At 44.0% G+C, this 27,176-nt stretch overlaps 1 protein-coding gene across 1 annotated transcript in view; it reads right to left on the reverse strand.

Annotated features, from left to right (window-relative positions):
* Positions 1–27,176, reverse strand: part of trpm3 (transient receptor potential cation channel, subfamily M, member 3) — a 174,336-nt gene that overhangs the window by 108,689 nt on the left and 38,471 nt on the right. The window contains exon 8 of the mRNA XM_085992384.1: positions 26,142–26,265. Within this exon, the coding sequence (XP_085848510.1) occupies positions 26,142–26,265 (124 nt within the window). The remainder of the gene's footprint in view (positions 1–26,141; positions 26,266–27,176) is intronic.

The raw sequence follows: 27,176 nt of genomic DNA on the forward strand, positions 1-27,176 counted from the left end.
GTATTCAGGAGGAATACTTAAATATTTTGAAGCCCTGGTATTTGACAGGACTGGAAAATGACAAGATGAATCATAGTCCTTTGAACGATGGCCAGAAAAATGCCAGCTGTATTAATAACATGAAATGCAAATGCCAGCAGGAACTCCATTTTCATCATTAGTACTAATTAATGGCACTCGGTACTTTTAAGTAACTTTAACAACTTGCTGTGTTCATTGAGGATGCAACAGTAATAGGATATAGAGGCACTGCAGGAGTTGGAAAAAAAAGATTTACTAGAATGATACCAGAACTGAGAGATTATACCTGTCAGGACAGAATGAACAGGCTGGAGCTCTTTTCGCTAGAAAAGAGAAGACCAAAGGCTGACCTGATAGAGGTCTTTAAAATTATGAAGGGGTTTGATAGGGTAGACGTAGAGAAGATGTTTCCACTTGTGGGGGAGACCAAAACTAGGGGCCATAAATATAAGATAGTCACTAATAAATACAATAGGGAATTCAGGAAAAAAACTTCTTTACCCAGAGAGTGGTTAGAATGTGGAACTCACTACCACAAGGAGTAGTTGAGGTGAATAGCATAGATACATTTAAGGGGAAGCGAGATAAACACATGAGGGAGAAAGGAATAGAAGGAAATGTTGATGGGGTGAGATGAAGAGGGGTGGGAGGAGGCTCGTGTGGAGCATAAACACCGGCATGGACCAGTTGGGCTGAATGGTCTATTTCTGTGCTGTAAATTCTGTGTAATTCTGTCTAATACAATTTGAAACTCGGAATGGCCGATTCATCTGCTTCGTGAACACTGAAAGGTTAATTCTCCGCTGACATCCTGGCCAGAATTTTGCCGGCGCTCAGGGGGCGGGTTTGGAGGCGGGACATCCGGCAAAATCGCAAAGATTAACAGCGGGCAGGAAAGCAGCAGCGGTGGCGGCGGCAGTGTGGACCTGCGAGGAACGAGAGCCGAGAGGCGGGATAAAAACACCAGAGACCAGGTAGGCTCCACAGCAGCAGCGGCAGCAGCAGTGCGGACCTGCGAGGAATGAGGGCCGAGAGGCGGGATAAAAGCACCAGAGACCAGGTAGGCTGCACAGCAGCAGTGGCGGCGGCGGCAGTGCGGACCTGCGAGGAACGAGGGCCGAGAGGCGGGATAAAAGCGCCAGAGACCAGGTAGGCCCCACAGCAGCAGCGGTGGCAGCGGCAGTGCGGACCTACGAGGGCCGAGAGGTGGGATAAAAGCGCCAAAGACCAGGTAGGCCCCACAGCAGCAGCGGCGGTGGCAGCAGTGCGAACCTGCGAGGAACGAGGGCCGAGAGGCGGGATAAAAGCGCCAGAGACCAGGTAGGCATACTAATCTGCAGTCTCCGAGCTCAGAGGGAGGGAGAGAAGTAAAAAGTAATCGAAGTGTGACGTCACCAGAAAGCAGGTAAGTGATTGGTTGGTGAGTATTTCTCTCTTTTTAAACTTTAACTCTGTGGTTTATAGTTGCTAAGGTCTCTCTGGTGTAGCGGGGACCATTGGTAAACCAGTTAACTGTAGTGTAATTGCTGGGATTGATTTCATTTAATTTAATTTCAATTAATTAAAGGGTAAGTCATGACAGGACAGCCCGGCCACGTGGTATGCTCCTCCTGCGCTATGTGGGAACTCAGGGACACTTCCTGTGTCCCTGACAACTACATGTGCAGGAAGTGTATCCAGCTGCAGCTACTGACAGACCGCATTGCGGCGCTGGAGCTGCGATTGGATGCATACTGGAGCGTTCGCGATACTGAGGACGTCGTGAATAGCACGTTTAGGGAGTTGGACACACCGCAGGTAGAGGTTGGACAGGCAGAAAGGGAAGGGGTGACCAACAGGCAGAGTACTAGGCGCAGGCAGGTAGTGCAGGGGTCCCCTGTGGACATCCCCCTCTCAAACAGATACACCACTTTGAGTACTGTTGGGGGGGATGGCTTATCAGAGGAAGGCAGCAGCAGCCAACTTCCTGGTGCCAGGGGTGGCTCTGCTGCATAGGACGGGAGGAAAAAGAGGGGTAGAGCTATAGTAATAGGAGATTCTATTGTAAGGGGAATAGATAGGTGTTTCTGCGGCCGCAAACGAGACTCCAGGATGGTGTGTTGCCTCCCTGGTGCAAGGGTCAAGGATGTCTCAGAGCGGCTGCAGAACATTTTGGAAGGGGAGGGTGAACAGCCAGTTGTCGTGGTGCATATAAGTACCAACAATATAGGTAAAAACCGGGATGAGGTTCTAAAAGCTGAATATAGGGAGTTAGGAGGTAAATTTAAAAAATAGGACCTCAAAGGTAGTAATCTCAGGATTGCTACCAGTGCCACGTGCTAGTCAGAGTAGAAATAGAAGGATATTTCAGATGAATACGTGGCTAGAGGAATGGTGCAATGGGGAGGGATTCAAGTTCCTGGGATATTGGAACCGGTTCTGGGGGAGGTGGGACCAGTTCAAACCGGACAGTTTGCACCTGGGCAGGGCTGAAACCGATGTCCTAGGGGGTGTGTTTGCTAGTGCTCTGGGGGAGGGTTTAAACTAAGATGGCAGGGGGTTGGGAACCTGAGCAGGGGGACAGAGGAAAGGGAAACAAGGATAAAAGCAAAAGTGGCAGTCAGAGAAATCAACGGTTTAAATCAAACATGGCCACAGTAAATAATAATTCTAATAGGTCTAAGAGCGTTAAAAAAATAAGCCTGAAGGCTTTGTGTCTTAATGCGAGGAGCATTTGTAATAAGGTGGATGAATTGGCTGCGCAAATAGAGGTAAACGAATATGATTTGGTTGGGATTATGGAAACGTGGCTCAAGGATGGCCAAGGCTGGGAACTCAACATCCAGGGGTATTCGATATTCAGGAAAGATAGGCAAAAAGGAAAGGGAGGTGGGGTAGCATTACTGGTTAAAGAAGGGATTAACACAATTGTAAGGAAGGATATTAGCTCTGATGATGTGGAATCTGTATGGGTAGAATTGAGAAATACCAAGGGGCAGAAAATGTTAGTGGGAGTGGTATATAGACCACTAGAGGGATTGATTTAATTTAAATCCAATTAATTAAAGGGGATACTAGCATCTAAAATCGGGCAGAGGATGTCCATAACTAACAATAAAAAATTTAATTAATTACATAGAATGGAGCAGGTGATGTGTTACTGTTGCTAGATGTGGGAGCCGGTGAACCCCATTGAGGCTCACGGTGATTACGTCTGTGACAAGTGTCTGCTGCTACAGTAACTCCAGCTCCGTGTTGATGAGCTGGAGTATGAGCTTCAGACACTGCGACACATCAGGGAGGGGGAGAAGTACCTGGACTCTGTGTATCAGGAGGTGGTCACACCTATGAAGTTAATTAATTCAGATGTAGCCCATGGTCAGGGACAGGACGGTGTGACTACGAGTGAGGCAGGTACGGGGATCCAGGAGGTAGAGCTGGAGGAGCCGCAGCCCTTGCTCTTGTCCAACAGGTTCGAGGTTCTTACTCCCTGTGGGGACAGGAGCAGGGACTGCAGGGAGGATGAGCAACCTAGCCACAGCACCGTGGAACGGGGGGCCATTCAAGAGGGGGGAGTAAATAGAAATGTTGTAGTGGTAGGGGATAGTATTATTAGGGGGATAGATAGAGTTCTCTGCAGCCGAGAGCGAGAGTACCGAAGGCTGTGTTACCTACCCGGTGCCAGGGTTAAGGACATCTCCTCTGGGCTGGAAAGAAACTTGCAGTGGGAGGGGGTGGATCCAGTTGTCGTGGTCCATGTTGGTACAAACGACGTAGATAGGACTAGGAAGCCGGTTCTGTTAAAGGAGTATGAGCAGCTAGGGGTCAAATTAAAAAACAGAACCTCAAGGACCTGAGCCATGAGCGAATTTGGCTAGGACAAATAAAATTAGAGAGTTAAATGCGTGGCTCAAAGACTGGTGTGGGAGAAATGGGTTTTGCTTCCTGGGACACTGGCACCAGTACTGGGGCAGGAGGGAGCTGTTCCATTGGGACGGGCTTCACTTGGCCAGTGCTGGGACTAGAGTCCTGGCGGATCATATAACTAGGGCTGTAGAGAGGGCTTTAAACTAACTAGTGGGGGGGAGGTTCCTAGAGAGCAAATAATAAAAATGACAACAGAGAAGGTCATAGACTTAGGTAGCAGTGGGGAAATTAAAAACCAGAGCGTGTCAGGAAGGGGCAGAAGGTATGGAGTAAAAGGTAAAGTAATAAAAAGGGCAAAAGCAGGAACTAAGTGTCACAAAACATATTTCAAAGTTCTCTATCTGAATGCACGTAGCATTCGTAACGAAATAGACGAGTTAATGGCACAAATAACTACATATGGGTATGATCTTGTGGCCATTACAGAAACATGGCTGCAGGGTGACAATGCCTGGGAATTAAACATACCAGGTTATTTAACGATCAGGAAGGACAGGCAGGAAGGAAGGGGAGGTGGGGTGGCTATGTTAATAAAGGAAGGAATCACTGTAATACAGAGAAATGATATTGGGTCAAAAGATCAGGATAATGAAACAGTTTGGGTGGAGGTAAGGAATAATAAGGGGAAAAAACACTAGTGGGCGTAGTCTATAGGCCTCCGAACAGTTGCAACTCTGTTGGACGGAGTATTAATCAGAAAATAGTGGAGGCTTGTAATAAGGGAACATCTATAATTATGGGGGATTTTAACTATCATATTAATTAGACAAATCAAATTGGGCAGGGCTGCCTTGAGGATGAGTTCATTGAGTGTATTAGGGATGGGTTTCTTGAGCAGTATGTAACTGAACCGACCAGGGGGCAAGCAACCTTAGATCTAGTCCTGTGTAATGAGACAGGATTAATTAAAAATGTCCTAGTAAAGGATCCCCTTGGAATGAGTGACCATAACATGGTTGAATTCCATATTCAATTAGAGGGTGAGAAGGTTGGATCTCAAACAAGCGTGCTAAGCTTGAATAAAGGAGACTATGAAGGTATGAGAGTGGAATTGAGTAGAGTGGATTGGGAAAATAGATTAAAGGGTAAGACGATACATGATCAGTGGTGTACATTTAAGGAGTTATTTTACAACTTCCAAAAAATATATATTCCACTGAGAAGAAAAGGGTGTAAAAGAAAAGACAGCCATCCGTGGCTAAGTAAAGAAATTAAGGATAGTATTCGACTAAAAACAAGGGCATATAAGGTAGCCAAATCTAGTGGGAGGATAGAGGATTGGGAAAACTTTAAAAGACAGCAAAAAATAACAAAAAGATTGATTAAGAAAGGGAAGATAGATTATGAAAGTAAATTAGCAAAAAATATAAAAACAGATAGTAAGAGTTTTTATAGTTAAATAAAAAGAAAAAGGGTGGCTAAAGTAAATGTTGGTCCCTTAGAGGATGAGACCGGGAAATTAATGGTGGGAAATATGGAGATGGCAAAAACACTGAATGAATATTTTGTATCAGTCTTTACAGTAGAGGACACTAAGAATATCCCAACACTGGACAAACAGGGGGCTATAGGGCGGGGGAGGAGCTAAACACGATCAAAATCACTAAGGAAGTGGTACTCGGTAAAATAATGGGACTCAAGGCGGATAAATCACCTGGATCTGATGGCTTACATCCTAGGGTCTTGAGGGAAGTGGTAGTAGGGATTGTGGATGCATTGGTAATAATTTTCCAAAACTCCCTGGACTCAGCAAAGGTCCCGGCAGACTGGAAAACTGCTAATGTAACACCCTTATTTAAAAAGGGCAGTAGACAGAAGGCTGGAAACTATAGCCTAACATCTGTGGTAGGTAAAATTTTGGAGTCCATTATTAAGGAGACAGTAACAGGACATTTGGATAATCATAATTTAATAGGACAAAGTCAGCATGGTTTTATGAAGGGGAAGTCATGTTTGACAAATTTGCTGGAGTTCTTTGAGGAAGTAACATATAGGGTGGATAAAGGGGAACCAGTGGACGTAGTGTATTTAGACTTCCAAAAGGCATTTGACAAGGTGCCACACAAAAGATTATTGCTTAAGATAAAAAATCACGGGATTGGGGGTAATATTCTGGCATGGATAGAGGATTGGCTATCTAACAGAAGGCAGAGAGTTGGGATAAATGGTTCATTCTCAGACTGGCAATCAGTAACTAGTGGTGTTCCGCAGGGGTCAGTGCTGGGTCCCCAACTCTTTACAATCTATATTAACGATTTGGAGGAGGGGACCGAGTGTAACATATCAAAGTTTGCAGATGATACTAAGATGGGAGGGAAAGTAGTGAGTGAGGAGGACATAAAAAACCTGCAAGGGGACATAGACAGGCTAAGTAAGTGGGCAGAGATTTGGCAGATGGAATACAATACTGGAAAGTGTGAGGTTATGCACTTTGGCAGGAAAAATCGTAGAGCAAGTTATTATCTTAATGGCAAGAAACTGGAAAGTACTGAAGTACAAAGGGATCTGGGGGTCCTGGTGCACGAAACTCAAAAGGTTAGTATGCAGGTGCAGCAAGTGATTAAGAAGGCCAATGGAATGTTGGCTTTCATTGCTAGGGGGATAGAATATAAAAATAGGGAGGTATTGCTTCAGTTGTACAAGGTATTGGTGAGACCGCACCTGGAATACTGCATACAGTTTTGGTGTCCATACTTAAGAAAAGACATACTTGCTCTCGAGTCAGTACAAAGAAGGTTCACTCGGTTAATGCCGGGATGAGGGGATGGACATATGAGGAGAGGTTGAGTAGATTGGGACTCTACTCATTGGAGTTCAGAAGAATGAGAGGCGATCTTATTAAAACATATAAGATTGTGAAGGGGTTGGATCTGGTGGATGCGGGGAGGATGTTCCCGATGATGGGTGAAACTAGAACTAAGGGGCATAGTCTTAGAATAAGGGGCTGCTCTTTCAAAACTGAGATGAGGAGGAACTACTTCACTCAGAGGGTGGTAGGTCCATGGAATATGCTGCCCCAAAAAGCTGTAGAAGCTACATCATTACATAAATTTAAAACAGAAATAGACAGTTTCCTAGAAGTAAAGGGAATTAAGGGTTACGGGGAGCAGGCAGGAATTTGGACATGAGTCTAGGTTCGGATCGGACATGGCCCTGTGGGTAGCGGAGCGGGCCCAGGGGCCGTGTAGCCTGATCCTGCTCCTATTTCGTGTGTCTAATTCTGTTAGATTCAGGAGATGGTTCTGTGATAGTAGATTGGCGGTTAGGATCAGATCAGCCATGATCTTATTGAATGGCGGAGCGGGCTCGAGGGGCCGATTAGCCTACTCCTGCTCCTATTTCTTATGTTCTTATGTTCTTATGTTCAAACAGTAAGGCGGAGGTTGGGGATGGCATTAAAATGGAAATTAAAGAAGCGTGCAATAAGGGCACAGCAGTCATCATGGGTGACTTTAATCTACATAGAGATTGGGCTAACCAAATTAGTAACAATACTGTGGAGGAGGAATTCCTGGCGTGTTTACGGGATGGTTTCCGGGACCAATATGTCGAGGAACCAACCAGAGATCAGGCCATCTTAGACTGGGTATTATGTAACGAGAAAGGATTAATTAGCAATCTTGTTGTACGAGGCCCCTTGGGTCGGAGCGATCATAATATGATCGAATTCTTCATTAAGATGGAGAATGAAGTAGTTGACTCAGAGACGAGGGTCCTAAATTTAAATAAAGGAAACTACGATGGTCTGAGGCGCGAGTTGGGTAGGATTGATTGGGGAATGTCACTCAAAGGGTTGACGGTGGATAGGCAATGGCAAACATTCAAAGACCGCATGGATGAACTACAGAATTTGTTCATCCCAGTTTGGCATAAAAATAAAACAAAAAAGGTGACTCAACTGTGGCTAACAAGGGAAATTAGGGATAGCATAAGATCCAAGGAGAGGACATGTAAATTGGCCAGAAAAAGCAATAATCCTGAGGATTGGGAGCAGTTTAGGATTCAACAAAGGAGGACAAAGGGATTAATTAAGAAGGGGAAAATAGAATATGAGAGTAAGCTTTCAGGGAACATAAAAACTGACTGTAAAAGCTCTTATAGATATGTGAAGAGAAAAAGATTGGTGAAGTCAAGCGTAGGTCCCTTGCAGTCAGAATCGGGGGAATTTATAATGGGGAACAAAGAAATGGCAGACCAACTAAATACATATTTTGGTTCTGTCTTCACAAAGGAGGACACAAATAACCTCCCAGAGATGCCGGGGAACATAGGATCTGATGAAAGGGAGGAACTGAAAGAAATCAGTATTTGTAGGGAAATGGTGTTGGGGAAATTGATGGGATTGAAGGCCGATAAATCCCCAGGGCCTGATAATCTACATCCTAGGGTACTTAAGGAAGTGGCCCTAGAAATAGTAGATGCATTGCTGATCATCTTCCAACATTCGATGGAATCTGGAACAGTACCCATGGATTGGAGGGTAGGTAATGTTACCCCACTATTCAAAAAAGGTAGTAGAGAGAAAACAGGGAATTACAGAACGGTAAGCCTGACATCGGCAGTGGGGAAAATGCTAGAGTCCATTATAAAAGATGTAATAGCAGAGCACTTGGAAAACAGTGACTGGATCGGACAAAGTCAACATGCATTCACAAAAGGTAAATTGTGCTTGACTAATCTACTGGAATTTTTTGAGGATGTAACTGATAAAATAGATAAGGGAGAACCAGTGGATGTGGTGTATCTGGACTTTCAGAAGGCCTTCGATAAGGTCCCGCATAAGAGATTAGCGTGTAAAGTTAAGGCACATGGGATTGGGGGCAAGATATTGACCTGGATAGAGAACTGGTTGGCAGACAGAAAGCAAAGAGTTGGAATAAACGGGTCATTTTCCGAGTGGCAGGCAGTGACTAGTGGGGTACCGCAGGGATCGGTCCTTGGACCCCAGCTATTCACAATATATATTAATGATCTAGACGAGGGAACTAGATGTAACATCTCCAAATTTGCAGACGACACAAAGCTGGGTGGGCGTGTGTGCTGTGAGGAGGATGTCGAGAAAGTCCAGGATGATTGGGACAGGTTGGGTGATTGGGCAGAAACATGGCAGATGCAATATAACGTGGATAAATGTGAGGTTATCCACTTTGGTGGCAAAAACAGCAAGGCAGATTATTATCTAAATGGCAATAGATTGGGAGAAGGAGAAGTGCAACGAGACCTGGGTGTCCTTGTGCACCAGTCGCTGAAGGTAAGCATGCAGGTGCAGCAGGCGGTTAAGAAGGCAAATGGTATGTTGGCCTTCGTAGCGAGAGGGTTTGAGTACAGGAACAAGGAAGTCTTGCTGCAGGTTTACAGGGCCTTGGTGAGACCACATCTTAAGTATTGTGTGCAGTTTTGGTCGCCTTATCTGAGGAAGGATGTTCTTGCCATGGAAGGAGTTCAGCGAAGATTCACCAGGCTGATACCTGGGATGGCAGGAATGACGTATGAGGAGAGATTGGGTCGATTCGGCTTGTACTCACTGGAGTTTAGAAGAATGAGAGATGATCTCATTGAAACTTATAAAATTCTAACAGGACTGGACAGACTAGATGCAGGAAAGATGTTCCCGATAGTCGGGGAGTCCAGAACCAGGGGACACAGTCTAAGGATAAAGGATAGACCATTTAGGACAGAAATGAGGAGGAATTTCTTCACCCAGAGAGTGGTGAACCTGTGGAACTCTCTACCACAGAAGGCGGTGGAGGCCAGTTCATTAAATATATTCAAAAAGGAGTTGGATATATTTCTTAAGGCTAAAGGTATCAAGGGGTATGGGGAGAAAGCAGGGACCGGGTACTGAATTTGGATGATCAGCCATGATCGCATTGAATGGCGGAGTAGGCTCGAGGGGCTGAATGGCCTACTCCTGCTCCTATCTTCTATGTTTCTATGTAACCCGCTGTTAACCTGTCTCGAAACAATCTTCCCAAGTGTCGGGTCCCCGATTTGCGCACTGACTCAACACCTAGCAGTGGGAAGAGAATTATAGCTACTTAACTACTTGTTAACAGGTTGTTAACAGGCAGTTAACAGGCTTTTTCGAATTTTGACACTTCTACTGCGGGCTTCCCGATGTCCGGACACTACGCCAGGTAAGTGTGGCATGTTGTGAGTCTGCTGTAATGTTTATGCATTGATGACAGCTGCAGAAATGGTGTGAAGGATCCAATGGTGCACTGGTGAGTTTCAGAGGTAAGAAAATGTTGGGAAAATTATTTTTAATGTATTTAAACTTTTCTGTAGGTGAGAAATTTTGGATTGTATGTGTAGTCCCACCTCATTGGGAGAACCTCTCTCACCAGTGACAGATTACTTCTGTAACCTCACCTGCAGCTGCTATCTATTCTAGCCTAAGGAGGGAGTCACTGGAGAGCCTGGGTACATGGGCTGACCTTTGTACAGTGATTGTCAGTGTTTGCAGCACCTCAATGCTGTCAAACACTCAGAAATGAGCAGTCAAAGAAAAATTGTGCGTGGTCCCTTTAAGAAAACCAGCAGCTGACGTGTCATCAAATGACGTCATCTGACACCGGCTTCCTCTTAATTGGCCGGCAAACCCACAGGGCGGACTTAACAAGGCCAATTGACGCAAAATCGCATCTGTGGGCCAGATGTAGTCAGGGGCGGGATTGGAACCCGGAAGGCAGCTGACCCGCTCCCAAGCCACCTTGAAGCAGGAAATCGCAGCCCCTGTGTGGCAAGAGGTTAATAATCCTCCAACTTCCTGCGCCGCGTTCTTCTGGTCTGACCCATGCACTGAACACTGCTCAATCTTTCTTGATAGGTATAACTTTGCAATTCTAGTATCATCCTTTTAAATCTCCTGATCTAAAGGTTTTATCTGTAAACCTGTACTGTTTTAATGCTAATAAAAATATTAGTTAGAAAAGTTTAAAGTCTTGGTTGATCTCACCTTTGATTAGGGTTAGGGTTAAGAGAGTAAACACAAATACCCTACAATGGACATATTAAATTGGCAATGTGGTGCGCCAGTGTTACTCCCCAGCATATTGATGGGAGCTATCATCCCAGGCAGCATCTTACTTGAAGATGACTGTGAGTAATGCTCCAAAACCCTCCGCCATGAATTGATGAGAAGAAGGTCTGAGGGAGAAAAGAATAGAAGGATATGCTGATAGGGTGAGTTGAAGTAGGGTGGGAGGAGGCTCGTGTGGAGCATAAACACCAGCATGGACCAGTTGGAATGAATGGCCTGTTTCTGTGCTGTAAAATTCTATGTAATTCTATGCAACCAATTAGCTTCTCAGTACAAACCATGTGCTAAAAGCTCTCTCTTCTACTGTCAATCTAAAGTAGATTAAAAAGGAAGAGTGGGGGCAACTCTAAAGGCTGAGTTGGTAAATACACTGCCCAAGTGTGGAACTGAGCCATACTGATCAGAAAGATCCCAGGTTCCGAGTCCGCACATTGTGAGCTCAAACGTACCACCCTGGAGAATAAGGAAAAAAAACTTGCATTTCTATAGTGCCTTTCATGACCTGACATTGCCATTAAACCTGCTGACAAGGGAGGCACTGCTGTTGTTTGGTGAACAGACCTCCAGGTAAGTGGGTAAAGGTTTATCAGTTGTGCAGGCAAATCAAGTGATAGAAATTGCCCAAACTGATTTTAGTTGTTAAATATAGATCTGTGACAAAGGCAATTTACAGCTCCTCTGCACCCATCTTTATTTCTTTACTTGTCCCATTACCATCCCCTTTTGCCTTGCACCATCATCCCTTTTGCCTCCCACTCTATCGCAGACCTTTCACTTTTGTTCTTCCCTTTTTCCCTGGCTCTGTACTTGCTTAAAATCCTGCTAACTTCTTCCAGTTCTGACGAAAGGTCATCAGCCTGAAGCGCTAACTCGGTTTCTCTCTTCACAGATGCTGCCTGACCTGCTGAGTGCTTCCAGCATGTTCTGTTTTTATTTCAAATTTCCAGCATCCGCAGTATTTTGCTTTTGTGCCAATTAAAGCCGTTTGATCAGTGCAGCTCCCAGTAAAAGGAACATCTTAATAATTTATTAGCAAACTATGAACATACTGTTTTCAGTTCCCCATACTTTGCTTGCCAGTAGCTGCATGTACAAAGTATAAAACTTCTTTTCCGGAGGCATTTCCTGACACTTGTGAAGAATCACCCAGTAAAATATTTATTGAAAAGACCCACTGACTTTCAGATGTTTGTAAAACGTGATGTGGGGCGTGTCACATGCTTGATGAAACAGGATTCCATTGGGTGAATTCATGGCAATTGGAACAGGGTTTTTCAATGTATGCTTTAACAACAACAACTTGCATTTATATAGCACCTTTAATGTAGTAAAACATCCCAAGGCGCTTCACAGGAACGTTAGACAAAATTTGACACCAAGCCACATAACGAGATATTAGGACATGTGAACAAAAGCTTGGCCAAAGTTTTAAGGAGGTCTTAAAAGAGGAGAGAGAGACGGAGAGGTTTAGGGAGGAAATTCCCGAGCCTGGGGCCTAGGCAGTTGAAGCATGGCCACCAATGGTGATGGGATGGAAATCAGGGATGAGCAAGAGGCCAGATTTCGAGGAATGCAGAGATCTTGGAGTGTTGTTGTAGGGCTGGAGGAGGTTACAGAATTAGGGAGGGGCAAGGCCACGGAAGGATTTGAACACAAGGATGAGAATTTTAAAATCCAGGAGTTGCTGGACCGGAAGCCAATCTGCCAGAAGAGGGTTCTACATATCTATAAAAAATAAATTAACAAAAAGAACATTTGACATTCAATTGCTTATTTTATTAAATATATAATTGGGTGATTTTATGCACCAGCGTCAGGATATAAAGGTTTTTTATTTTGTCCCTGCCTTTGTCAGGCTAGTATAAGTGTAGGAAACTGGAAGCAGTATATGCTTATATGAAAACTTGCTGGAAATACACAGCAGAAAGGTTTTGCTTCTGTAAAGAAACAAATAATATGTTGCCTAAACGCTGCCCTTGTCTACACTAATCCGTCTTTTCCCTTTTCAGGTACTGCCAAGGTCGACGATATTCTTCCAGCACCTTCTGCTTCTGATTCTGATTTCAAAGCACTGGCAGCATTCCCTTTTACCTCTATGACATTCTTACAGTTTGTTAATAAATTATTAAAGCATTCCTGAAGCATTTACAGCATGAACTCCGGAAAATGAGCTCAAACCATTAGGGGCCATACAATGTGCCACTGAGCCGTGGACTGCTTGTGTACTCATGTTTAAAATCATGAAGGGTTTAGATAGAGTAAATAAAGAGAAACTATTTCCAATGGCTGAAGAGTTGATAACCAGAGGGCACAGATTTAAGGTGATTGGCAAAAGAACCAGAGGCGACATGAGGGAAAACCTTTTTATGCAACGAGTGGTTAGGATTTGGAATGCACTGCCTGTTAGGGGGTGGATACAGATTCAATAATAGCCTTCAAAAGGGAATTGGATAAATACTTGAAGGAGAAAAAATTGCAGGGATATGGGGAAAGAGCGGGGGAACGGGACTAACTGGATTGCTCTTCAAAAGAGCCGGTGCAGACTCGATGGGCCGAATGGCCTCCTTCTGTGCTGTACTATTCTCTGATTCTCTGATTCTGTAGAAGATTGAGGGGTGATCTAATTGAGGTGTTTAAGATGATTGAAGGTAGTGATAGGGTAGATAGGGAGAAACTATTTCCTCTGGTGGGGGGAGTCCAGAACAAGGCTGGTGCTCCAGCACAGCACTGAGGGAGTGCTGCTTCTTGCTCGCAAAACTGGCTTAAGTCCAATGCATTGAGTATATTAATGGCAAAATAATTCAGCTATCAAAAAATGAAAACAGAACAAAATTAGAGCTAGGCCATTCGGGGGTGATGTTTCTCTTTTTCAAACTTCTCTTTTAAAAGAATTTACAGCCTTTGCTTCAACGAGAGGCGCTGCCAGAGAATTTCACATTCTGACCATCCGAGTTGCAAAGAATTGTTTTCTTTCAATCCTCCCCTTTAATTCCTTTTATGGTTGTCTATTCATTTGTGCCCTCTTGTGGCCATCTTGCTGAGCAGTTGAGATGATCTACCACTATTTACTCAATTCTAACCCTTCATAATCTTGTAGGCCTCTATCGGGTCACCCAAAGCTTCTCAGATCTGGTGAAAAAGCCCCACTTGTTCAAGTCTCTCTACGTAATTTTGTTTGATAACGCTCCTGTGAAGCGCCTTGGAGTGTTTTACTATGTTAAAGGTGCTATATAAATGCAAGTTGTTGTTGTAGTAACATCCTAGTGAATTTACATAGGATTACCTAGGATAAACGGCACAGAAACAGGCCATTTGGCCCAACCAGTCCATGCCGGTGTCTATGCTCCACTAGAGCCAATTTGAACTGCATCTTTACATTACTTTTATATCCTTCCTATAATGGGGGTGCCCAAAATGTAACAAAACTCAAACCGCAGCCATCTTTCGTTTAAGACGTTAAACTGAGGCCCCGTCTGCTCTCTTACATGGACGTAAAAGATACCATGGCCACTATTTCGAAGAAGAACAGACGGCTTCTCCCCAGTGTCCTGGCCAATAATTATCCCTCAACCAATACCACTAAACAAAATAGATGATCTGGTCATTATCACATTGCTGTTTGTGGGAGCTTGCTATGCGCAAAATTGTCTGCCCCGTTTCCTACATTACAACAGTGACTACACTTCAAAAAGTACTTCATTGGCTGTAAAGTGTTTTGGGACGTCCTGAGGTCATGAAAGGCGTGAAAGAAATGCAGGTCTTTCCTTCTTTAAGGTTTTGTGCAAAAGTTCAATATTAAAAAAAAGAAAGGTAAGTTAAGATTGTAAAATATTCCTCCTAAGCTATGCTTCCTGAAAAGACCTGGGTGGGTCAATAATTCTCAATCATTAACATGAATATCCAAATTCAAATCATATTGCAGAATAGATTTTCAAATTCACTCTCCCAGTGTGGAGCATATTGGGAATTCAGGCTGGTGAACAGGTCTCACAGGATTGTCTGTTCATAGAGGTATATATGCTCCTAGCAAGCCAGGGGCATGAATGACTTAAATCCATTCTGGTTATTATCATGAATCAGCTGTGGATCACTCGATAAACTTGCATCGAACACATCATGATCGCAATCCTTCAGTGTGCATAATTCAAAAATGCATCAACTATGTGAAGTGCATTTATACTTCAGCGGATTCTTAGTGTTGATAGATGATAATGGACATCCTGGAGTGAATTCAAGCCTGTTCTCTCTTCCTAGATTTAATGATGGTTAAAACATGCTGGAGTATTGTTCCTTAGTTTGAGGAACGCCATGAGGTTCCTGCTTCGGAATCACTCCCAGCTAGCCATTATTCTTTCTTCAAACATTAGAATCATAGGGGGTAATTTTGCGGGGATCAGCGGGCACGATCAGTGGCGGGTTGGGTGGGAAAATGTTTTTTTTTGACAGCGGGTCAGTCAACCCACCGCCACGCGCCTTTACCAAATGTCGGGTCTGTCAGCGCTGAGCAGACCCAACACGCAGCGGCGGAAGAGCCAATTAAAATCATTAGTGTCTTGTTTACGGCCACTTAACAATGCTTTTTTTCCCAGCTTTTTGAATTTGACAGGTCGCCCACCAGTTTCCCGCTGTGCCTAGACCTCGTCTGTGAAGCTGAGGCAGGTGGTCAGTGGCCATTGAATCAGCTGATGAGTTGACAGCTTCAAATGTCAAGTCAAAGCTCCCATCTGATTGATAAATGATCCTTAGCTTCTCTAAACTGCGTTTCCACTATAGATTCAGAATGCTGCAAATCTTTACACAAGTCTCCATCCAGTCTGATCTCATTATCTCTCCCACCATTGACAGATCACTTCTGTCATCTCTACTTCACCTGCCATCTATTCCATTAACGTTGGTGCACTTTATACTCTCTTACCTTGGTCCTCAGAATCCCACCACAATCAGTCCCAACACCAGCATCACCAGGCAAACCAGCAGCAACAACAACAACACCAACTTTCTCCGCAATCAACTGATGTTGCACAAGACACAGGGCATCAGCACCTGACCACATTGCTGGCCGGGAGGCCAGGGATGGCCTCACCATGGCCAGATTTACTTCACTTGACGCTGTACACCCTGGCTGCCACATGATGTGATGGGTTGGCACTACCCTACACCAACACCATAAAGCACCCCTACAATGCCCAAGCCATTCCTTTCACACTCGTGACCATTGCAGGAGGTACCCTTATGTCTCACCATTCACTGCAACTCACTAAGCCACTTCCAAAGGTGCACACAAATCTGTCCAAGACCGCAAAATGTTGAAAATAAAGGTTTCAATGTTTGACACCACATTAACAGAAACTTTACATGAACATTGCATAAAACACCCAAATGCCTACCCTTGTGTGTTGTTAGTTGGTATGCTTGCAGTAGGATGAGGGTGAGTGTGAGGGGTGGCTAGTGAGATGGGGATGTGATAATGTAGATAGAGAGGGATGGGTGGAGGTGCAAGGTATGTTGGTGTGAGTAAGAATGTGCAGGAGGAGTAGGGTAGAGAAGGCAGAATGATGGGGAGGTGATGAGAGGCACAGCAGGATCAGGTTGATTGTGGCTTTCTACTAACGTTTCATGATCTACTGAGATCATTGAAATGTTTGTGGCACTGCAGCCAGGTCCTCCTGACCACATCACTACTTGTGTCCTCCACTGCAATGAGCAACCAGGCTATGTTGACCTCCTGGGGAGGTCTTCTCCGCCCATGGGAAGGGAAGAGGACCTCCCTGCGTGCTGTGACTCCCTCCATAAGCATATCATCAAATGACGTCATCAGACCCACTTCCTTCAATTGGCCGGGAAACTCGCTGGGCGGGCTTCACAAGCCCAATCACGGTAAATTCATTCTTCACAGTAGGCTGGAGTTGGGACCTGCTACCGACATCGCCTGCCATGGACCCACTGAGGTTCGTAAAATCCAGCCCATAGAATCTTACAGCTCAGAAGGAGGCCATTCGGTCCATTGTGCCTGTGCCAGCTCTTTGAAGGAGCTATCCCATTAGTCCCACTATTCCCCATAGCCCTGCAAGTATTTATCCAATTCCATTTTTGAAAATTACTCTTGAATCTGCTTTCACCACCCTTTCAGGCAGAGCGTTCCAGATCATAACTACTCGCCAATTACCTTAAATTATGATTAAGACTAGGGTTCTGTTTTAACTCGCTCGTTTAGAAGTTAACTTCTAATCGAGTGGTTTTAATGATTAAATAAGAAGTGGCATTACCATTTAAACTGCATTATCTGTCATACTGTATGTTAATCAAATGGGATCACTGATGAAGCAATTGTACCACTGCACTATTTCCATAGAAAGTTACTAAACTCACTCAGAGTATTCATTTCCAATTACGAATGTCTGTTTTGGGTGTCTCTTGTCCCCACCATTCTATGAATGACTGTCATTGAAAGTTTTAAATAAAATGTTCATTATTAGCAGGATATTTTGAGGTGGTTGAGTAATCTAATTGAGTTTTGAGGCATGTGTGTGTATATATAATGCCAGTGATCCTCGATTATCACCGCGGCCGTGTGTCTTAAAGGAGGAGAGATAGAGAGGCAGACAGGTTTAGGGAGGTAAATTCCACAGTTTAGGGCCCTGGCAGCCGAAGGCACGACCGCCAATGGTGCAGCGATGAAAATCAGGGATGCACATGAGGTCAGAATTTGAGGAGCACAGAGATTTCAGAGGGTTGTAGGGCTGGAGGAGGTTACTGAGATAAGGAAGTACAAGGTCATGGAGGGATTCGAACACAAGGATGAGAATATTAAAATCGAGGTGTTGCTTAACTAGGAGCCGATGTAGGTCAGTGATATGGAGGGAGTCATGGGAGAGCCTGGGTGCAGCCGTGCACATTTGTGCAGTGCTTGTCAGTGTTTGCAGCACCTCAATGCTGTAGAACACTGACAGCACAACTATCAAAATGAATGTGAACATGGTCCTGTTAAGGAAACGGCTGATGATGCGTCATCAGATGACATCATCATACCTGCTTCCTTTTAATTGGCCGGGAACCTCGCAGGGCAGCCTTAACAAGCCCAATCAGGGTAAAATCATGTTGGAGGCCCGGACCGACACAGCTGCGGGGTCGAGACCCGAACCTGCCGAGGTTGGTAAAATCCAGCCCTGCGTGTGAGAGAGTCAGAATTCATCAACAGAGAACTGTTCTAATCACTACACATAGAATTATACAGAATGCACAGCACAGAAACAGGCCATTTGGCCAAACTGGTCTATGCTGTTGTTTATGCTCCACACAAGCCTCCTCCCACCCTACTTCATCTCACCCTATCAGTATACCCTTCTATTCCCTTCTCCCTCATGTGCTTATTTTAGCTTCCCCATAAATGCATCTATGCTATTCGCCTTAACATGAGTTACACATTCTCACCACTCTCTGGATAAAGAAGTTCCTCCTGAATTCCCTTTTGGATTTATTAGTGACTATCTTGTATTGATAACCTTTAGTTTTGGACTCCCCCACAAGTGGAAACATCCTCTCTACGTCTACCCTATTGAAACCACTTCGTAATTTTAAAGACCTCTATTAGGTCACCCCTCAGCCTTCTCGTCTCCAGAGAATGAAAATGAAAAAGGCCTTCAGAAAGAATTCCTCTGGTAGGTGTGCCTTTCTGCTGAAGAAAAATAGGTCCATGATTTCTCTAAAAATACGGTCAAGAGTAAATCTTCATGAACCAGTTTTATGCCATCACTACACATAGCAACCTCCTCCCTTGAGTGTAAGAATAATCAGTGGATAGATATCAATCTGTGGATAGGTTGTGTTCAATCTTGTTAGGGTTTGACTTAGTTCTGTAACAGTCCCACTGATAGCATTTCATTTTCTAGTTATGTAGAGTTTATAGGTGGGTATTAACAAAACATACAAAGACAGGGTGTTTAATGAATTTTTATGAAGCAAAGCTGCACACCAATAATTATGATTAAGTAATATAAAAAAAAGTTCAACTCACAAAAACCACAGCAAAAATACATCATAACATTCAAATCACAAAATACAGTATAGAATGTGCATAACAAAAGCAAAACATGGAAAAGAATGTGCAAATTGTAGAAAAAGGAAAATGATTCTAATAAAGAATTTCTAATATACAAATGGAAAAGAAAGTAAATACCATGCCTTTAGACAAAAGTACTGAGCAAAATGGGTATGACAATATGGCCTTTTGCGCATCACCGAGTTCCATCGCCTCACCATTGGCAGATGTGTCTTTGGGATCCTAGGCTCTAAGCTCTGGAATTCCCTCCCTAAACCTCTCTACCTCTCCTCCTTTAAGAGGCTCCTTAAAACCTATCTTTTTGACCAAGTTTTTAATTGCCTGTCCTAATATCTCCTTATGTGGCTCGGTGTTAAATTTTTGTTTGATAATTGCTCCTGTGAAGCTCCGAGGGACGTTTTTACTACGCTAAAGGCTCTATATAAATGCAAATTGCTGTTGTCGACAAGGGTGGAGTTCCAGACTAATATAAGCTTGTGCTGAAAGCATGATCCTTCAACCATTATCATGTCATCTCTTCACTTCACCTTGTAAGTGCTCCAGGTCTCAACATTTTTCTGCTGAGGGTGATTATTTTTAAGAAATTCAAAATTATTGTCAATATTTTGTTTCGGGGGCAGGAGGGGATGGGGGTGCCGTAACTCATGGAAAAGTGTTCTTGAAACAAGTCTTGAATATAATCTTGTTCTGCTGGTTGAATGCAAATTGCCAAGCCTGGAACATAAAAGGTTGATTTTGATATGGAGAGCTGAGTGTTCTATAAGTTACCATCTTAGGGAGATTGAGGAAACAAAGTTGCTTTCAAGATTGATTCGAATAAACATTTCTCTATTAGGCTGCGTGCTATCAATAGCCTACGCTGCAGAGACCATGTCAGCTCAGTTCTATGCCTGTCAATGTTGCTCAACATTAGAAGGTTTAATTGCTGTTATTGCCCTCTCAATAGCCACCCTTCCCCCCCCCCGCACAAGCCTCCTCCCCCTTACCATCCCCTCCCACTCATCCCCTCCACCTCACCATCCCCCCTCCCCCTCACCATCCCCCTCACCACCCCTCCCCCTCACCACCCCTCTCCACCTAACCATCACCACCCCCTCACCACCCCCCTCCACCTCACCATTCCCCTCCCCCTCACCCCTCCACCTCACCATCCCCTCCCCCTCACTCCCTCCACCTCACCATTCCCCTCACCCCCTCCACCTTACCATCCTCCCCCTCACCACCCCCTCCCCCTCACCCTCACCCACTCCCTCCCCCTCCCCCTCACCCACTCCCCCTCACCCCCTCCTCCTGACACCCTCACCACCCCCACCTCCTCACCACCCCCTCCCCATCCCCTCCCCCTCACCATCCCCTCCCCCTCAGCCCCTCCTCTTCACCACCCCCTCCCCCTCACCATCCCCTCTCCCTCACCATCCCCTCCCCCTCACCATCCCCTCCCACTCACCCCCTCCCCCTCACCATTCCTCCCCCTCACCATCCCCTCCCACTCACCCCCTCCCCCTCACCATCCCCTCCCCCTCACCATCCTCCTCCTCCACCTCACACGCCACCTCCCCCTCACCCCCTCCCCCTCATCATCCCCTCCCCCCTCACCATCCCCTCCCACTCACCATCCTCCTCCTCCCCCTCACATGCCGCCTCCCCCCACACATTACGCAGGGCTTTGAGTCATTGCCACCCTTTTGGAGCCCAATCTATTGTTTCTATTCACGTGAAGTAGTGACACATTGATCTTCTTGTGACACTACAACAGTGTGATGACACAGATGATGGCATTGTGTTACACATTTACAAACACAGTTGAAAAGGGCTGATACTCCATAGAACCACAGAAGGAGGCCATTTGGCCTATTGTGCCTGTGCCAGCTCTTTGCTAGATCAATTGAAAACTAAACCCACTGCTCCACTCTCTCCCCACAGCCCTGTCTCGTCCTCTGCTTAAAACATTCATCCAATGTTCCATTTAAAGATGCAATGGTCACCATTCTTTGTGGCAACTCATTCCATGCTCCTACAGCTCTCTGTTAAAAATAAATTCTCCTAATCTTTCCCCTTACTCTCTGTGACAGCTTTAAATTGAAGGTGTCTCATCACTCCCATCCAAACCTGAGGAAATAATATTTCCCTATTCACCTTATCAACCTCAATGAAATCTCCTCTTAGTCTTCACTGCTCCAGTGGAAGTAGTTCCAGTATCTCAAATCTTTCTTCATGGTTATAGTTTCTCATTGTGAATCATCCCAGTGAATCCATGCTATACATGCTCTAAGGCTTCAGCATCCTTTCTATATTGGAGCCCCCAAACTGCGCACAACACTGTAACTCAGATCCAGTCAATGTTTAGTCCTAATTTATCATTATTTCTTCATCCAAAATCATATTGGCCTTTCTTCAAGGCTTTATCAATTTGCATTTACAAGTCCCATTCCAGAGACTTGAGCACAAAAATCCAGGCTGACACCCCCAGTGACAGCACTGAGAGAGTGCTGCACTGTCAGAGGTGCCGTCTTTCGGATGAGATGTTAAACCAAGGCCCCGCCTGCTCTCTCAGGTAGACGTAAAAGATTCCAATGCACTATAGTGAAGAAGAGTTGGGAAGTGATCCCCAGTGTCCCAGATAATATTTATCCCTCAATCAACACCACAAAAATAGATTATTTGCTCATTATCACATTGTTGTTTTGTAGGACCTTGCTGTGCATAAATTAGCTGCCACCTTTCCTATATTACAACAGTGGCTACACTTCAAAAGTACTTCATTGGCTGTAAAGCACTTTGGGATGACCTGAGGTTGTGAAAGGCGCTATAGAAATGCAAGTCTTTCTTTTTAATTGAACATTCAGGGAGTTACGTATCTGAACCCCTTATCTTAGTCTGTCTGTCCATAACTCTCAGTGTCTTTCCATGGAGTGTATACTCCCATTCTCTGCTTTTCCTCCCAAAAATGTGGTACTTTACGCTTATCCACAGTAAATCGCATTTTCCACCTCTCTGTTCATTCTGAAACCTGTCGAGGTCATCCTGAAATCTTTGACAGTCCTCCTCATTGTTGGTCAAAACCCCTACTTCTGTGTTGTCAGAAAATGTTGAGATTGTGCTACATATGTCCAAATCATCTATGTCTATTGAGAACAAAAGTAGACCTCTGGGATTCACCACTTCCAACCCTCCTTCAATCTGAGGAACACTCATTCACCCTAACTCTTTGCTTCCTGCCTGTCAGGCAACTTACTATCCACACTGCTACATTTCCTGAATATTTTCAAACACACCTCTCGTGAGGTACTTTATCAAACACCTTCTTAAAGTTCATATGCACTACATCTACTGCATTTCCTTCATCCAGCCAATCAATTGTCAGTTCCTTCATCCAGCCAATCAATTGTCAGTTCCTTCATCCAGCCAATCAATTGTCAGTTCCTTCATCCAGCCAATCAATTGTCATTTCCTTCATCCAGCCAATCAATTGTCATTTCCTTCATCCAGCCAATCAATTGTCAGTTCCTTCATCCAGCCAATCAATTGTCATTTCCTTCATCCAGCCAATCAATCACCTCTTCCAAAACACTATTTCCTACATTACAACAGTGACTCCACTTCAAAAGTACTTAATTGGCTGTAAAGTGCTTTGGGACGTCCTGAGGTCGTGAAAGATGCTATATAAATGCAAGTCTTTCCTTTATTGGATTGGTCAAACATGACTTGCCAACAACAAATCCATGTTGGCTGTCCTTAATTAATTCTCACTTATTTTATCTTGAATTATGGATTCTAAGAATGCTCCTGAGGTCCTTGCTGAGGACACTACATCTGATTTGCCCACCATCTCCATTGGAACATGCCTTGGCTTCCAATCAGTAACCTCACTAAAGTGTCACAGCTGTGATTGTCAAAAACTAAATTAGTTAATTAACTTAAAGACAAGCTTATTGCTAAGATCAGGCACTAATACTGACAAATCTCCCCACTGCTGTGGATAAAGTCCAATTAACCCACTCGACACTTATATCAATGCATTCTAACATCAGCTGACAGCAAACATGACGGTTGGATTTTTTATCCAACTTGCAAGGCACAGGAGGAGAAGCAGCAGAATTTTTGTGAAAACATGCAATCGTTTTGCTTGAAAATAAAATAGGTGAGCAAACTGATACTGAGAGGCTGTTTTAGATGCTGAGAGGCTGTTACCCCTGGCTGGAGAGTCTAGAACTAGGGGTCACAGTCTCAGAATAAGGGGTCGGCCATTTAGGACTGAGATGAGGAGAAATGTCTTCACTCAGAGGGTTGTGAATCTTTGGAATTCTCTACCCCAAAGGGCTGTGGATGCTCAGTCGATGAGTATATTCAAGACAGAGATTGATAGATTTTTGGGCACAAAGGAAATCCAGGGATATGGGGATCAGGCGGGAAAGTGGAGCTGAGGTCGAAGATCAGCCATGATCTTATTGAATGGCGGAGCAGGCTCGAGGGGCTGTATGGCCGACTCCTGCTTCCAATACTTATGTTCTTAACTATTTTGAAAAATGTAAAATCTAGCAATGAGAGTAAGATCTGGTGAAGTTAGATCGACTATCTGTGAAGGTTATGTGTGTGCATTGCGTGGGAGTATCAATGATGACCCAGTTAGGAGACACTTATAGCTTTATTCTGAACATTGTACTTGGAGATTCCACTGCAGGGAGGAAGGAAGGAAACTGCCTATTTAACATCAATATAAACTTCAAAGCAGTAAGAAAAATCCTATTTTGGGATTTTATCAAAAATGCAATTTTCTTGGACCTAATTTGCTATTTAAAAAAAAATAATGGCATAATGCCTGGTCTTACAAATGTGTCCTAAATGGAAATTCCAGTACTTTCTATTTGCCTTGTCAAACTGCTGATGGGCTGGACATTAAGACTAATGGCTAGTTTGCAAAATTCCTTGACCATTTCAAGATGGTGTAGAACCTCCACCAATTTCACCGAGTTGTAAATACAAATCCTCAAAACTTTTTTGCCAGGCCTCCTTTCACGATGACCTTTGACGCCAGTGACCTTTCACCCAAGCTTCTCTCTGCAGTTTTCTTACTGCCTTCGGGAATTACATAAGGAAAGGAGACCAAAAGATGAGAAAGACGAATGAATTAACGAAGGAAAACAGAAAAAGAAAATCATCAAAATGAGTAAGTCCAAGAAAAGAGACACCTTCATCTCAGTGAAATGGGGACAGAAGTTCCAACGTAGTATTTGATGAGATTAACACAAGTTACGTGACAACTTAACTCAGGTTTGACTGACATGCTGGAGTTTTTAAATGTGTTGAGGGGAGGGAGGAATTTAAAAGTATACTTTGTTTTACTTGTGCTTATTTGCCTCCCTGAAGATATTAATTAAATTCAGTAGAGTCCACGATAGTGTTGCCAACCCTCCAGAATTGCCCTGGAGTCTCCAGGAATTGAAGATTAATCTCCAGGACACTGATGGGAGCAACGCCCGGGAGAACAATTATAGGGGCATTAAAAAGAAGTGTGCTTTTTTGCCATTTTCTTTGAACAGTTATAAAAATACTGAAGATGGGGGGGAAAAGGCTCTTTTGACTGACAGTCAAAAATCATCCATCCAATCGGCTTTCCAGCTGGCGTGGGACGGTGGTGCGCTACGAGGTTGGACATGTCGGGTGACCAATGGCGGGAGTGTGGGAGCGGGGCAGTTGAAGGTAGGAGGTGATAAGATGAACTGAGGGAGTGCTGCACTGTCGGCGGCGCCGTCTTTCAGATGAGACGTTAAACCGAGGCCCTGTCTGCCCTCTCAGGTGGACGTAAAAGATCCCATGGCACTATTTTGAAGAAGAGCCGGGGAGTTATCTCCAGTGTCCTGGCCAATATTTATCCCTCAACCAACATAACAAAAACACATTATCTGGTAATTATCACATTGCTGTTTGTGGGATCTCACTGTGTGCAAATAGGCTGCCACGTTTCCTACATTACAACAGTGACTACACTTCAAAAAGTACCTCATTGGATGTAAAACGTTTTGGGACGTCCTGAGGTTGTGAAAGGCGCTATAGAAATGCAAGTCTTTCTTTCAATTTTTTGCTGATTCAATTATACTGGACTCTACGTTCGTTTGCAATGATGTCACTGTCCTGATGTCCCTCTTAAAGCTTACGTACATTTCAACCAAGCTACCCTCTAGAAAGAATAACAATTAACTTTGTGGTTTTGATATAGTGAATGGATTGGCAGGTTTTGTAGCTCCATGTTATGTGTCTTAAAATTCTTACACCTGCTCAGTGTCTGCAAGGTTTAAAAAATTAAATTATTCCCATTTTTTGTATAAATTTTCCACTGAATGAAGAAATGAGTTGAAGAGATAACAGGAGGTGCATGACTGAGGTTCCACTGACCGCAGATGAGCAACATAAAATTAACAGTAAAATTGTAGATAGATTAGTCAATATTTTAAATGAATCAGCATTATAATAGATCTACTATGTGTCAGAATTTAGTAAATTAGCTTAGGTTCAGGAATTACTTTAATATCATAGAATCTTACAGCACACAGAAAGAGGCCATTCGGCCCATCGTGCCTATGCCGGCTCTTTGAAAGAGCAATCCAATTAGCTGCACTTTCCCCTGCTCTTTCCCCATAGCCCCAGCAAATTTTTCTTTTTCAAGTATTTACCCAATTCACTTTTGGAAGGTACTATTGAATCTGTTTCCACCGCCCTTTCAGGCAGTGCATTCCAGATCATCATGACTCGCTGCATAAAACAAATTTTCCTCATCTCTCTCTCTGGTTCTTTTTCCAATTATAACAGAAGAGACTTGATCTGACTTCCCCCGTTCACAAAAAAAATGGATACTTATTTTCAGAATCACTGAAAATAACAATATTCTGCGATTTTTAATGAGCGTTATAATTAAACTACAAACTTGCTCCAATACGTTGAATAATCCTCCTCCCTCCACCTGTCCAAAGCTCTACACTGCGGAGAGCAAAATGTTAGTAGTGACTGGATTTTGGTAAAAGCTCTGACCAGCTGAATTGTGTCTGCGGTCTGCGTCTCTCCATATCTCCGTAGACTGCGCTGATGTGGGACTCCCAGCCGAGTTGCTTCACTCACCAATTCCTTCTTTTTCATGCACTCCATTAAAATTATAAAGAGGTGCTGGGCCTGGGTGCGACTATAGTTGAAGGTCTTCTGAATGGTGACCAGCAGTTGGTCTCTCAAAGATTCGTTGATAACCCTGGAGTATACAAAAAACAAAGGATTGAGCCTTTAGAAATACAGTGACAAAGGATAGACTGTGGTGCAACGCACAGGAACATTAGAAACAGGAGGAGGCCTTTCAGCCCCTCGAGCCTGTTCTGCCATTTAATTAGATCATATAATCATAGAAGAGTACAATGCAGAAGGAGGCCATTCGGCCCATTGATTCTGTGCTGGCTCTTTCGAAGAGCAATCCAGTTAGTCCAATTCCCCTGCTCTTTCCCCAAATCCCTGTAATTTTTTTCTCCTTCAGGTATTTATCCAATTCCCTTTTGAAGTCTACTATTGAATCTATGTCCACCATGCTATTGAGCAGTGCATTCCAAATCCTAACCACTCGTAGCGTAAAAATAAATTAGCTTAGGTTGAGGAATCATGGCTGATCTGTACCTTAACTCCATCTACCTGCCTTGGTTCCACATCCCTTAATACCCTTACCTAACAAAAATCTATCAATTTCTGTTTTGAAATTTTCAATTGACCCTCCAGCCTCAACAGCTCTCTGTCTTGACTCAGTTGACTCAGAGACTAGGGTCCTGAATTTAAATAAAGGAAACTATGATGGTATGAGGCGCGAGTTGGGTAGGATTGATTGGGGAATGTTACTCAAAGGGTTGATGGTGGATAGGCAATGGCAAACGTTCAAAGATCGCATGGATGAACTACAGAATTTGTTCATCCCTGTTTGGCATAAAAATAAAACAAAAAGGTGACTAAACCGTGGCTAACAAGGGAAATTAGGGATAGCATAAGATCCAAGGAGAAGACATATAAATTGACTAGAAAAAGCAGTAAACCTGAGGACTGGGAGCAGTTTAGGATTCAGCAAAGGAGGACAAAGGGATTAATTAAGAGGGGGAAAATAGAGTATGAGAGTAAGCTTGCAGG

This window comes from Somniosus microcephalus, chromosome 1 (genome assembly GCF_052327205.1).
Source record: "Somniosus microcephalus isolate GS21.2 chromosome 1, FLI_Smic_1.0, whole genome shotgun sequence".
Taxonomy (NCBI): domain Eukaryota; kingdom Metazoa; phylum Chordata; class Chondrichthyes; order Squaliformes; family Somniosidae; genus Somniosus; species Somniosus microcephalus.